At 38.0% G+C, this 12,872-nt stretch overlaps 1 protein-coding gene across 2 annotated transcripts in view; it reads left to right on the forward strand.

Moving 5' to 3' along the window:
* Positions 1 to 2,616: 2,616 nt before the first annotated feature.
* The window catches only part of DPH6 (diphthamine biosynthesis 6), a 204,096-nt gene continuing 193,840 nt past the window's right edge, over positions 2,617 to 12,872 (forward strand). For both annotated transcript variants that reach the window (XM_066343414.1, XM_066343415.1), the window contains exons 1-3: positions 2,617 to 2,701; positions 7,532 to 7,626; positions 12,654 to 12,847. In XM_066343414.1, coding sequence (XP_066199511.1) covers positions 2,679 to 2,701; positions 7,532 to 7,626; positions 12,654 to 12,847 — 312 coding nt within the window. In that variant the 5' untranslated portion in view covers positions 2,617 to 2,678. The remainder of the gene's footprint in view (positions 2,702 to 7,531; positions 7,627 to 12,653; positions 12,848 to 12,872) is intronic.

A 12,872-nucleotide genomic window follows, 5' to 3' on the forward strand; every position in this document is an offset into this window, starting at 1 on the left:
ATGTCTTGTGGACTCAATAAAAGTTTCCTCCCAGTCCCCTTTACCTCCCAGAAAAATTTGAATTAAAGACCTTGCCCAAAAATGAGATTATCAGAGAGAACCCTTTTTGAACTATTTTATATGGCAAAGCTAACTACTAATTACTTAATGTTTGCTGTCCTAATTGTCTTAAAATGACTCTCTGAAGCCCCAAGGTGCCTTACCTCATCCTTAGCTCAGAATCTTTATTATATGCGGCTTAAGTGTCTGTTTGTCGCCGACAGCTTATTGGTTGCTTGCGTAACTGTACTAGCCAATGGAGTGAAGTTGCCACGGTTGAACGCAAATTGAGCGGGTCAGGGGGAAGGTGAACATTTGTTTGCATTGGCAATCATCTGTTTTACATAAAAACTACATCTTAACGTAATTTCTTTTAAGAATGCCTCCTAGAAAATACAGCACTGAAGAGGAGAGAAAAGGAGCTAAAGCTGCACAAAAACGGCTTTCTCAACAAAAAGAAACCACTGAGCAGAGAAAGACAAGGCTTGCTTCAGTCACAGAGCAAATGCATCTTTCAATTGAGACATAGACAATTTCCTGTAAAACTTGCCTTTGCTATGACCTTCAATAAGTCTCAGGGCCAAACGCTTAAGCGTGTTGGCATTTTTTTTACCTGAGCCTGCATTTGGACACGGTCAACTTTATGTTGCCTGTTCAAGAGTTCGTGAAAGAACGGACATAAATTAAAAATAATTGATGGCCCTCTGCAAGGTGAGCTTAAAAATGATGGAAAGATCTACACAAGAAATGTTGTGTACAAAGAGATCTTTGACATGTGAATTAACATTTTATTATTTAAATCACCTTTATTTATTGAGCTAGCGGTGGCTCTTAAGAAATGTACCACCAGTGGTTTCCTTCATTGCACTCTACTTTAAGCAATTAAGCAAGTAGAAGGGGGAAACCCCGTGGGGCACTAAGCAAAGGGGTGTCCTCGCCGCCTGCCCTGGGTAATTCAGTTTGAATTAGCAGACACCTTTACACAAATCATTTTAATTACAATTTATAATATCTAGAACAGTGGTCATTTTGTATGACCGCCGGGCTTTCTAGTGCTATATATACCTCAGTTTTCTTTGTCTCTGAACCTTTCATGGATGTGGGTCTCCAACTCTCTTATGGATATGGTGTTCCCATATGTAGGAATATAATTAAATTTATTTTTTCTTAATATCTCACATAGATTTAATTACTAAACCCTAAAAAAAATGGTCAGGGGTAGAGGAAAGTTTCTTCCTCCCCCACAGCACCTAGAGTCTTCGCTCTAGTTATTTTCTTCTATGTAGAGCACATGTCCACATTTACAAAGCTAATTCTGGTCCTTTAAGTTGGTCCAACTGTCACCTTATTAGTAAGTCCTACTTTGGTGTTCTATTTAATTCTTCAACTTGCCTTTCCTTCTTTTTCCTGATTCCTCACAGTCTCTCTCTTTTGTTAAATAGCTCTTACAACTTTTTAACATAATATATGTGGGGCAGCCGTGTTAGGCTTGCTGGCGGTTCTGCAAACACGTTGCTTGATTCGAGTGTGAGCAGGTGGCAGAGGCACGGGCGCATAGTCTATACAAGGCGATAGGTGCTTGGCTGGGCAATGGGTCTCCCAGATTGCTCCCTGCTAGCTCCGAGTGCGGTGCGGCTTTCCTTGCTCCCTTACCCTTACTGCAGATAGCAGATTTTCCTGTTTATTTGCTCACCTCTTTGTGAGCCTCCAATAAACAGGTATGGCCCGACACTTTCCGACTCCACAGCTACCATCTGCCCGAATCCACTGTGAACCTGCCTGGCCTTGGCCACTGGCATCACACACACACACACACACACACACTTTTTTTTTTTTTTTTTTTTTTAAGCTGTATATTGTCTGCTCTCCCCACTTCCATATAAACTTCGTGAGGGGAGTGATCCTTGTTTTATTCACGATGTATCACAAGAGCCTAAAAACAGTGGCTGGAACATGAAAGGCACTGAGTATTTAGTAAAAGAATTTAGAAGCTAGATTTTCTTTCTGCAAGGCCGCTGCACTTTGGTGGTGGGCTTTAAATAGCTTCTCGGCTTCCACATTACACCACAGGGAGTGAAAAATCACAGGGAGCCCCGAGGTCAAGGGGCTAGCCTCAGATTTAGGTTTGTAAGACAGAGGAGAAAATAAGCTAAAAAACTTAAAGGGTGCACTTAGTTTTTTGCAGGGAGGGGAGGGGTGGTGGATGAGGAAGTAAGGGCAATCTTCCTTTCCCTTTGCTCATTTACAAGTGCTTCAACTCGCAGGATAAGTGACTGCACATTCTCATACCTTAACAAATCCAACGCCAGGGTGATTGGGCTCTGCCCTTTTCCTTCTACCTTCAGTGCCCTCACTTAGGTGGTCAGGCCGTGCCTAAACACCATATTTTCTGAGTGGAGATGTCGCTGCCACAGGGACAAGGCGCCAAGGTGCCATATCTACCCCTCGACCCCCACCCCCACCCCGGCTCAGCCAGGCGTGCCGCAGTGAGAAGTGGCGGGGGTGAGGTGGGGGGGTGCATTGCCCGTCCACAGACAGGCAGGGGGACGAACACCAGGCCGAGGCCCCGCAGCGCGTCAACGAGGTCGCGGCTGCGATGATGTCACTCGTCCACCGCACGCACGCGCACTGCGCCCAGCATGAGGGTCGCTGCTCTGATCAGGTAACGTGGCACCGGTGCCACCTTCTTCCTCTGCTGCCAACTGCAGTCCTTGTCTATTGATGAGAGGGAAGTGCCACTGCCGCTGCTCCGTCGCTGGCGGCGAAAAAAGGCCTGTGCAGGAGCCGCCTGTCGGGGTTTAGGGGCCCCTCCCGGCCAGAGGAAGGGGCGGAGCCTTCCGGCTCTGGCCCCGGGGCTTCAAGATCGGGCTTGCGCCCCTCCTCTCCGCGGTCGCTGCTCCTCTAGTCTCCTGGCCCCCAAACTTGGATTCACATTGGATTCACCTGGGGAACTTTAAGAACTCTTGATACTCACCGCCAGAGCGCTGGTTTAATTAGCTTGAGGCGGCCCGGAATCTGATTCTTAAGTCAGTGAAGTTTTGACAGCCACTGCCTAACTGTATTCCGTGCTATCTTCGTCCTATGTAGTTCCTTCAGCCTTCCCGTCTGGTACTCTGGGTCCTATCTTCTACCCTAGGCCGTATATATCCCCCCATCCTTCCTACAGACGTCCACCTCGCCCTCACTTGTCCCCCTGTACCCCCACCCCCCAGCTGTGTCTGGATTGCTGATGGATACACACTACTCACAAAAATTAGGGGATCAGGGAATATGCACATATTTTAGTACTTTGAGCCTTTTGTATAGTGCATTTTCACCAATGAAATAGTTGGTTTTGCATCTCATTTGCATAATTGAACAACTTTCTTTGACTTGTCCTTTGCTCTTCTGATGTTCTTTAATAAAAAAAAAATCAAATGCTTCTTTTTTTTTATTGCTTCATATTCATTTTGAAATATCCTCTAATTTTTTTGAGCAGTATATTTCCTTGGTGCTCGAGGACAGAGGTGGAACTGTACCAGTTTTATCCTAGATCTGGTTGCTGTTGTTTCAGACACATATTAGTTGCTTTTAAAGTGACCTATGGTAGCACTTCATATTCCAAAAGGAGTTTGAAATTTATGGTATCCCATCATACTTAGGTGTCTAAGTCATGTACCAACCAAAGACAGGCCAGTTAAAATGTTTCCATACTCAGTCTGTAAACTGAAGCAAAAGGGAACACAATAACAAAGTTTAAAAGGGAATTTAAGGTATTCCAATTTTGTTTGGTGAGATTTGCATCTCTAGAGTGTCTGCACTGCATTGCAGCCATGCCATTTTTTTTTTTCTCTAAACCCATTGACAATTTCATGTTCTTGTTCAGTAAGCTAGATAGTTACTATTGACCTATTAATAATATTAAGGTCTTGACATAGCACTAACCCCTTCTGGAAACACTAGAATATTCCAGTTTCTTTTATTTCAGTGCCATTTCTAGGAGACTGTAATGTCACAATGTATTGTTACTCAGTAACTTTCTTCTGTAAAGTGTCTGATTAAGCTTTGACTATTGTGGTCTCCATTTGGTCAGATAAGTATAAAAAGTAGCCCTGGAAATGAACAGTTCACATCCATATGCAGTTTGCTAAAAGTTTAACTGTTAAAAACACACCAACTAAAGACTCAGAAGTCTGGGGGCTCTGGGAGGGCAGGTGAGAAGATCAGTGCTGGACAGCTGTGTTAGGCTTGCTAGCGGGTTTACCAGCTACAAGCACAGAGCTTGATTAGTGCGTGCAGGAGCACCTGGCAGAGGCACGTGTGCATAGCCTGTATAAGGCTATGGGTGCTTGTGCTTGAAAGAGATGGGGGATTGTGGATGTTGGCTTGCCTGCCTGCCACTGTGAGGGGCTATTCTTGCTGTTCGTTTGCTTGAGAGGTGGTTTCCCCTGCCTGTGTGCTTGTTTACCATTGTGAGATTTTATTAAATGAAATGGCCCAACCCTTTCTGACTCCTCAGTTTTTCTACCGTCTGCCCAAATCCAATGTGAACCTGCCTGGCCTTGCCCACCGCCATTACAATCAGTGTAATCCATTGCACTAAATATTCTATAATATTTATACAACATTATAGCAAACTACAATAAAAAAGCAAATTACAAAAGCCATTGATGGAAATTTGTTGCTAAACTCTAAGATCTGTATAAATGTTGGGAGACATCCTGTAGGTATGAATACATAACTACATGTATATGAATATAAATACATATATAGTACCTATATGTGCATTTATGTGCACCTTTGCATGAATATGTCTAGAGTTAAATACAGTCAATCTACTGTATTTGCAATATATTGTGTGTGTGTGTGTGTGTGTGTGTACTAAAATGAGAGCTGGGTTAGGTGTGTTTTAGGGAATAAGTGAAACCAAGATCATTATATATCTCTTGACCATAAAGAACATTATTTTCCTAATACAAAAAGATTGAATCATTGAATTTTATGGTTGAGTGACACCTTGAGGATTGGCAAAGCTATTTATTCTTCAATTTTATAATAAAGTATATAAACACAAACACGCTGAGTAATTTAACTTAGTATCCAGAGTTGTAAACTAAAATTCTGAAATGTTGAACTTCTCTTTTTTCTAACATACTTTGTGACATTTCAGGAGGTAAGATGCTTTGTATTCCCAAACTTATTTGACCTTGAAAATCGTTGTTCTTAGAGTACTTGTTGGACAAGTAGTGTTCCACAGAACACATTTTGGGAACTACTACTTTAAAACCATATTTGAAAACTTAGAATTTTAAAATAAATTAGAAGGCTAAGTTCTCATTACAGATGTATAACCTTTAATCGTTAATATTGTAAGGAGTTAGAATTGTGCAAGTATACCCTTTAATCTTAATTATTCTATATATTCTAAAGAATTAGGTCGTTTTGTCCTATGGCAGTGGTCGGCAAACTTAGTCAACAGAGCCAAATATCAAAAGTACAATGATTAAAATTTTTTTTGAGAGCCAAATTTTTTAAACTATATACAGGTATTGATAGACTTACGACCTGTGCAACTTACGATCATTCGACTTTAGGACCACAATCACTAGCCACGACTGCTCTGCGTCTGGCAGTGCAAGCGTTGCGCAGCTGGGCGTACGAGAGTGCTGGCCAATAAAATGTTTTGTACATGTTTATATATTTTGATATATTTTGCAATTGGGAAAATGTTTCCTATGGTATTTTTTACATCTGTATTTTTGTATGCACCTGTATTTTGTAATTTTGTATGTTTTGCAAATATTAAACAAGTTTTACTGGTAATGCAGTGTTTTACTTAAACCTGACGAATGTAAAAATAAGAAACAAAATGGTGTAGAGATTATACAAATGGCATAAAATGAACAAAGAAAATTATGATATATAACAATAATGAAAGAAAATTATGATAAAATATGACTTAAGATTTTTATAACATCATTTCACAGTACTGTACATATAGCCTACTCAACTTACGACCAAATCATGTTACGACCTGTCTGTCGGAACCAATTGTGGTCGTAAGTCGAGCACTAGCTGTAGGTAGGTTGATTGTTATTATAACCTGCATGCCCCCACGTGGTATTTTGTGGAAGAGCCAGCCACACTCAAGGGGCCAAAAAGCTGCATGTGGCTCGCGAGCTGCACCTTGCCAACCACTGTCCTATGGAAATACAGCAGTGAAGTTCAATAGGGGAAGTTGTGGAAGATGGATATATGGGAATATTAGAATCTGAGGAAGGGGAGATGACATTTAACTTCACTTTGTCCTTTACAATCCCTCCCTTGAGAGTTCTGGAATGACAGTTGTTACTGATCAGAATGTGGTAGAGGCAGACAAATGTTGGGAACTAAAAAGGCAAAAGGCCAGCTTGTAGAATAAAAAGTCTCTTAGTTTCTTGGGCTATGATTAGGTCTAAACATTGCTTGAGGGTACATTTGCAGATCTAAAGCAAAGACTAGAATAAAGGGAAACGAGGGCAAAAAAAGGGAAGAGAGGCAAAAGTAAAGGAAGAATGGTGTAGCGAGAAACTAGAGCATGTGACCCAAACAGCACAGAATTTGTCATTCAACCTTGTTAAAGTTGAAGTAACACTTGTCTTGACTAAGTGTTTTGCCTATACCTTAGGTTTGGTACCAGAATTAGAAGTTCTCTTTGCCTGACCTGCGGTGGCACAGTGGATAAAGCCTCGACTTGGAATGCTGAGGTCGCTGGTTCAAAACCCTGGGCTTGCCTGGTCAAGGCACATATGGGAGTTGATGCTTCCTGCTCCTCCCTTCCTCTCTCTCTCTCTCTCTCTCTCTCTCTCTCTCTCCTCTCTAAAATGAATAAATAAATAAATAAGAAGTTCTCTTTAATCTGTTACTTAGATTTGTGTTCAAGCCTTATCATGTAGTGATGGCTGGAAGCTGTAGTACTTATAGTACTGATGTTTAACTTTATTGGTGACACTCAGAGTTTGGCTTTCTACATCTGAAAAATTTGAACTCGCCAAGTGTGTCATACTTTGTCATTAGGTTGGATCTCAGATTTTTAATTTGATCTTTTAATTGTTGATGGAGGCCACTTGTTAGATTTCTTACTGTGGAACAGGTGTTTTTCTACTTTTTTCATAGCCAATTTCATCTAAAGAGTATATATAATAAGTTTCTAGCTCGAATATAAACTTAAATAATTTTATTTGCAAAGTACTTTGTATATTAAGTAAAGCTACTCTCACAAACCAAAGTTATATTTTGTTTAGAATGGTCTTTGGTATAATGGATATAATTTCTTAAGAGCTTGTGAGCAGCTACCTTAGAAATTCATATTTGCTCAGTTTGCTTAAGGCTATGGTAACTGTTTGTGGTTTGCATTCTAAATGTAAAGTAGTCCCTGAAATATTATGAGAAGCTGAATAAATCATGGGTTCTGTTTTGATAGCTAACGATTCTGTGTTGAATAATAGTAATCTGATATGTATCTGTTTTTTAGTGGTGGGAAGGACAGCTGTTACAATATGATGCAGTGTGTTGCTGCTGGGCATCAGATTGTTGCTTTAGCAAATCTAAGACCAGCTAAAAACCAAGGTACGTGTATTCCTCTATTGCAAAGTCTCTCGATCAGTGGTTTTCAATCTTTTTGCATTAAGGGACCAATAACCTAGTTGGCCAGGAATGGAAACACTCACAAATAAAGTTTTATCTTACTGTGTATAATAGTGCAATACAGTACAAGCTGGTGCTTGATTTTCAAACTCCACATGTATGATGCATTGACTACTACATACGTTTGTCCAAGTGCTTTTTATTAATTGCACATGATTTGTAAATGATCTGCACGGTGCAAAAGGTTGTCTGAAGGAGCCTAAAAATTCCAAGGTTATCTAAGACAACCTCAATAGTATTTTGATCAATGATACAGGAAAGTAGCAGTCACCTTGAACATAAGCACATTCAACTAAGCTCATTTGGTCTATAATATTTATATAACATCAGGATGGTTAACTCTTGTGGACTGGCACAAAATTTCTGCCTGACTGGTGGTTAAAATCCTGGCTCTAAATGACTGAAATTTCATTATTGTATTTTATTGTATACAATATTTAAAAACATAAAAGGAACTAATATATCTTTATCATGCTAAATTCAATGCTAAGTGTTTTCAATTACATACTGTTTCATCCTCACAAGAACTCCTAGAGAGTTCATGCAGCAGTGGTACTGAAGCTCAGAGTTTTCTAAATTTGTCCAAGATAAAAGAGCTAGAACAAACCTGCAGAGCTGAGACTTGAACTTTCTTACTTCAGAATGCACTACTATTCCACCACAACACGTTTCCGAGTGTTGCAGGGACTACACAGGTAAACAAGATAGAGCATATTATATCAATATAAGTAAGACATATATTGATAAATGATACTGCATGAATTTTATTACTAAAAGGATCTAGTTTAGCCATCTTAGATGTAAGCTAAATGTGTGAGACTTGATAGAAGTATAAATTAATATATTTTCACTTTCACTTTTTTTGGGGGGGAACAAAGACATCCATAACTAATCCACAGATCTCATTTTAGTGGCTTTTTTCAGATTATTCACCAATGAAATTTCCCCAGTTAGAACATTTTTTTTTCTTCTGTGTTCATGTTTGTCTAAATTTCCTGTTTTAATAAGTATACCATTTATATTGCATTAATGTTCTACTCTAATGACTACATCTTAACTAATTATATCTGCAATGATCATATATCCAACTAAGGTCACATTTTGAGGTACTGGATGTTAGGACTTCAAAATAAGAATTTGGGAGTGTTACTTTCAACTCTCAACAATATCTTTTGTTAATTGAGATGTAATTGACATTGTCTTAGTTTTCGGTATACAGCATAATGATTTAGCATATGTACGTATTGTGAAATGACAACCACAAGTTTAGTTAACATCCATCACCACACATAGTTACAATTTTTTTTCCAACTAGAACTATAAAAAATTTTTATACTCTTATTATATGCATGTAACTATATATGTATGTTATTGTTTCTGGCATGAAGTAGGCATTCAGTAAATATAGTTTAATCTGAAGCTAGCTCTAAATCAATTAGTCCTCCCTCCCTCCCTCCCTCCCTCCCTCCCTCCCTCCCTCCCTCCCTTCCTCCCTCCCTTCCTCCCTTCCTCCTGTCCTCTCTTCCTCCCTTTCTTCCTTCTTCAAGCTGCCAGTCTATTGAATTTTTGTTTTTCTATCATTTTACAGTTGTTTTATATTTATGTTGTCTTTGCTTTTTATCCCCAAATAGATTGCCTGTGAGTTTCTTGAGAGGAGAGGTTATCTTTTCTGTGTTTTTAAAAATTTTTCCTCAGCACTTGGGACAGCTCTGTGCTTTTGGTATGCATTCACTCAGTTTATTGGTAGACAGATGAATAATGACATAACTAGGATTAGCCCTGGGATAGCCAGCAGTTATTTGTCAGATGTCTGAATTTTCTGTCCCAAGTACTGCTGACAGTGAAGTGGGAAGATGGAGATTAAAGATATTTTATAGGAGTAAATAGAACAGGTTCTTTAGAGGGTTGGGGTATGCATATACTCTAGAATGTTGTACTGGGGTTCTGATGATGAATAATGATAGCTTCTTTAGAAGCTATCAATTTGTTTTGAAAATAATCTTTTATTTCTGTACTTTAAATAATAAAAAGAAACTCTGACTAAGGGTGAGTGGAAACCATACTTAAACTTCTATATTATAAAAAAAGAAGCAGATTTTTTTTTTCAGTCTGCACTGTTATGAAAGAAAAGAGACTTTTTTAGTCCTTGTGGTCGTTCAGGCAAGTGGGTTTTTTAAAACTGTCTATCATGAGAGATTTGGGCATTAAAAAAGTAGATATTTATATAACATAATACATACTCTATGGAATCATAATTTCCCTCCCTGGAGTTTCTATCTTGTCTTCAGCTTTTCTATGTGAATTGTTATAGTTTACCTTGCCCTGAATCACTATTGTATAATCATCTGTGTTAATGGTTTGCAGGCAGGGTGGGTAAGATGACAAGCAAATTATATCTTTATACTTAACAATGGAATGGAGACATTTATTTAGAATATTGTTAGTGAGGGAAAAAATCCAATAGTAAATGGAATTGGAATATTATGAAGTAAAAGTTGGAAACAGCAACTAAAACTGTAATAATTGTAGCAGAAGAGAATAGATAGCAGTAGGTTAGAGACAGTGGGTTTAGCTAATCTTTATATAAAGTCAGCAGGAAGTTGGTGATTATTGAACAATTCGTTGATTGACTTCTGTTTTCACCCAAACATGTTGCTAAAGGAACTTTAATGAGGAATGACTGGTAGAGGTAACTCAGTGTAAAGTTGGTTAGAATGAATTCATGGTACTGCATTTTAAATAGGTTGCCTGGAAAGGAATTTATCTCCATCAGTGATGTTGTCATAAAATTCTTAAACCATCTCTTTAAACTTGTAGAAGAAACTTTTATGGCATGTTAATTGAGGTGCTTCAGGCAGCAGTGGAGCCTTTTGGTTTTATTTGATCTCATACCATTGTTACTATTTAGCTTCCATTAATAAAAGTTACAGTTTGGTTACGATGTAAATGGATCCTTAAAGGAAAATAGTCTTATAAATTTTTGTAGTAAGTAAAATGTTTTAATTATTGCGCTAACATTAGGAAATTTCTTGCTAAGCAGCTCAAATTTCTTAGATATATTTACAGTATTAGATTGTATCGATATTTTTTAAAACTAATACATTTAAAGATTCAGTCTAGCCTGACCTGTGGTGGCACAGTGGATAAAGCGTCGACCTGTAATGCTGAGGTCGCTGGTTCAAAACCCTGGGCTTGCCTGGTCAAGGCACGTATGGGAGTTGATGCTTCCTGCTCCTCCCCCTGTTATTTCTATCTCTCCCCTCTCTCTCTAATAAAAATGAATAAATAAAAGTCTAAAAATAAATAAATAAATAAATAAAAAAAAGATTCAGTCTAAGATTGAGATGAGGTTAGGCTGAAAAATTTTTAGATAACTTTGGCTCTCTCTACTAACTACTAGTGGGACTGGGGGTCGATGGATTTATAATGATGTGAGTAGAAAGCCAGTCTGCAGTGTGGGTACAGAAGAAGATTGGTGAGCCAAACTGGGATGGCATTTGGTTGACGGTTTTCATTATTGGAGGGCCCCTTCCTCACAATATCATTTTTATGCTTTTTGATAGGATGCTTTCACATTCACTGGAAAGCCTGGACCTGCTTGGCATGCACACATACAAACACATATATATGTATATGATAAACAAATCGTTTTGTATTCTTCTGTTTTTTAACAATGTGTTGTGAACATCTTCCATGTCATTAAGTATTACTTTACATACCATTTCCTAGATATCTTGTTTGGAATACAAGTACCACATGGAATGGATGTGTTCTGTGAATAGATAAATTTGAGAGATAGTTCATACTTTGTCCCTTTTGTGGAGCAATTTAAACACAGTAGCCTAGGAAGAATTGCAGCAAACATACCTATTTAATATGGTTTAACTCCATTTTTTAAAAATCTTGTTTGACCATGGAATCCTTTTTTTTTTTATCACTACCTTTTAATATCTTACGGTTTTTCTATTCCACACAATGTACTTTAGAAAATGTTCTTCAGATTATATTAATGATAATCCCTGGCCATATAGCTCGGTTGGTTAGCATTGTCCTGATACACAAAGGTTGCAGGTACGATCCCGAATGAGGGCTCATACAGGAACAGATCAATATTCCCATCTCTCTTTCTCCTTTCATCTCCGAAGTCAGTAAATAATTTTTAAAAATTATGCTAATGGCTACATGGTATTTAATGAATATACAAGAATTTCTTTTCATATAATCTTCGTGTTTATGCAAGATTCTTTTTTCAGAAAAGTAGAATTACGAGATCACAAAGTCTGTTCCATTATAATCTAAGTTCATTTGTATCACCAAAGACTGCGATGTGACTCATCTGTTCTGAATATTTTACCTATATTGATGTTTGTGGAATCCCATGGGAAATAGCGATTATGTTACTAATTAGCTTATGTTTCTGTACACGTTTATAACTTTTAAAAACATTGAATTTATATGTTTAAAAGTTTTGTTGAAGTGCTGAATATAAAATGTAGCAAGAACATCTAAATTTGTCCCTTAGAAATATTTGTCATTTATTAACTAAGTAGGTATTTAATTAAGAAAGGTTTTCTGCTACAACTCGATGACTTTGTGACTTACCATGAATTGATTTACAAAACATCTATGTAATAAAATCTATAATTGAATAATTAAAGTGTTTGGATAGATTTCTTTTTGAACATTCATCGTATATAGTTTTAAAAATATATGTATAATTGTATTTATAATTAGCATTAAAGACGACTAGAGCTGATGGGAAATTGCTATAGCTAAGGATAAATGTGCAGCTTCTTTTATTTCACTTCATGAATGCAGAGAGAGAGAGTGTAGTAAGCTTTTAAGTTTTGTGTTAACTGTTCTCTAAACAGTAAAACATAGATGGACATTCAAATCCACTTATTTTTTTTACCCTGTTTTACTGATTATCTCCACTTTAATTGTTACAGAGGAGTCAGATGAACTGGATAGCTACATGTATCAGACAGTGGGCCACCATGCCATTGATTTGTATGCAGAAGCAATGGCTCTTCCGCTCTACCGCCGTACCATAAGAGGAAGGAGTTTGGAGACAGGACGCTTGTACACCAAATGTGAAGGGGATGAGGTTGAAGATCTCTATGAGCTTTTGGAACTTGTTAAGGTATGCGAGTGACCCACTATATTTA

Source organism: Saccopteryx leptura, chromosome 6, assembly GCF_036850995.1.
Source record: "Saccopteryx leptura isolate mSacLep1 chromosome 6, mSacLep1_pri_phased_curated, whole genome shotgun sequence".
Classification (NCBI taxonomy): Eukaryota; Metazoa; Chordata; class Mammalia; order Chiroptera; family Emballonuridae; genus Saccopteryx; species Saccopteryx leptura.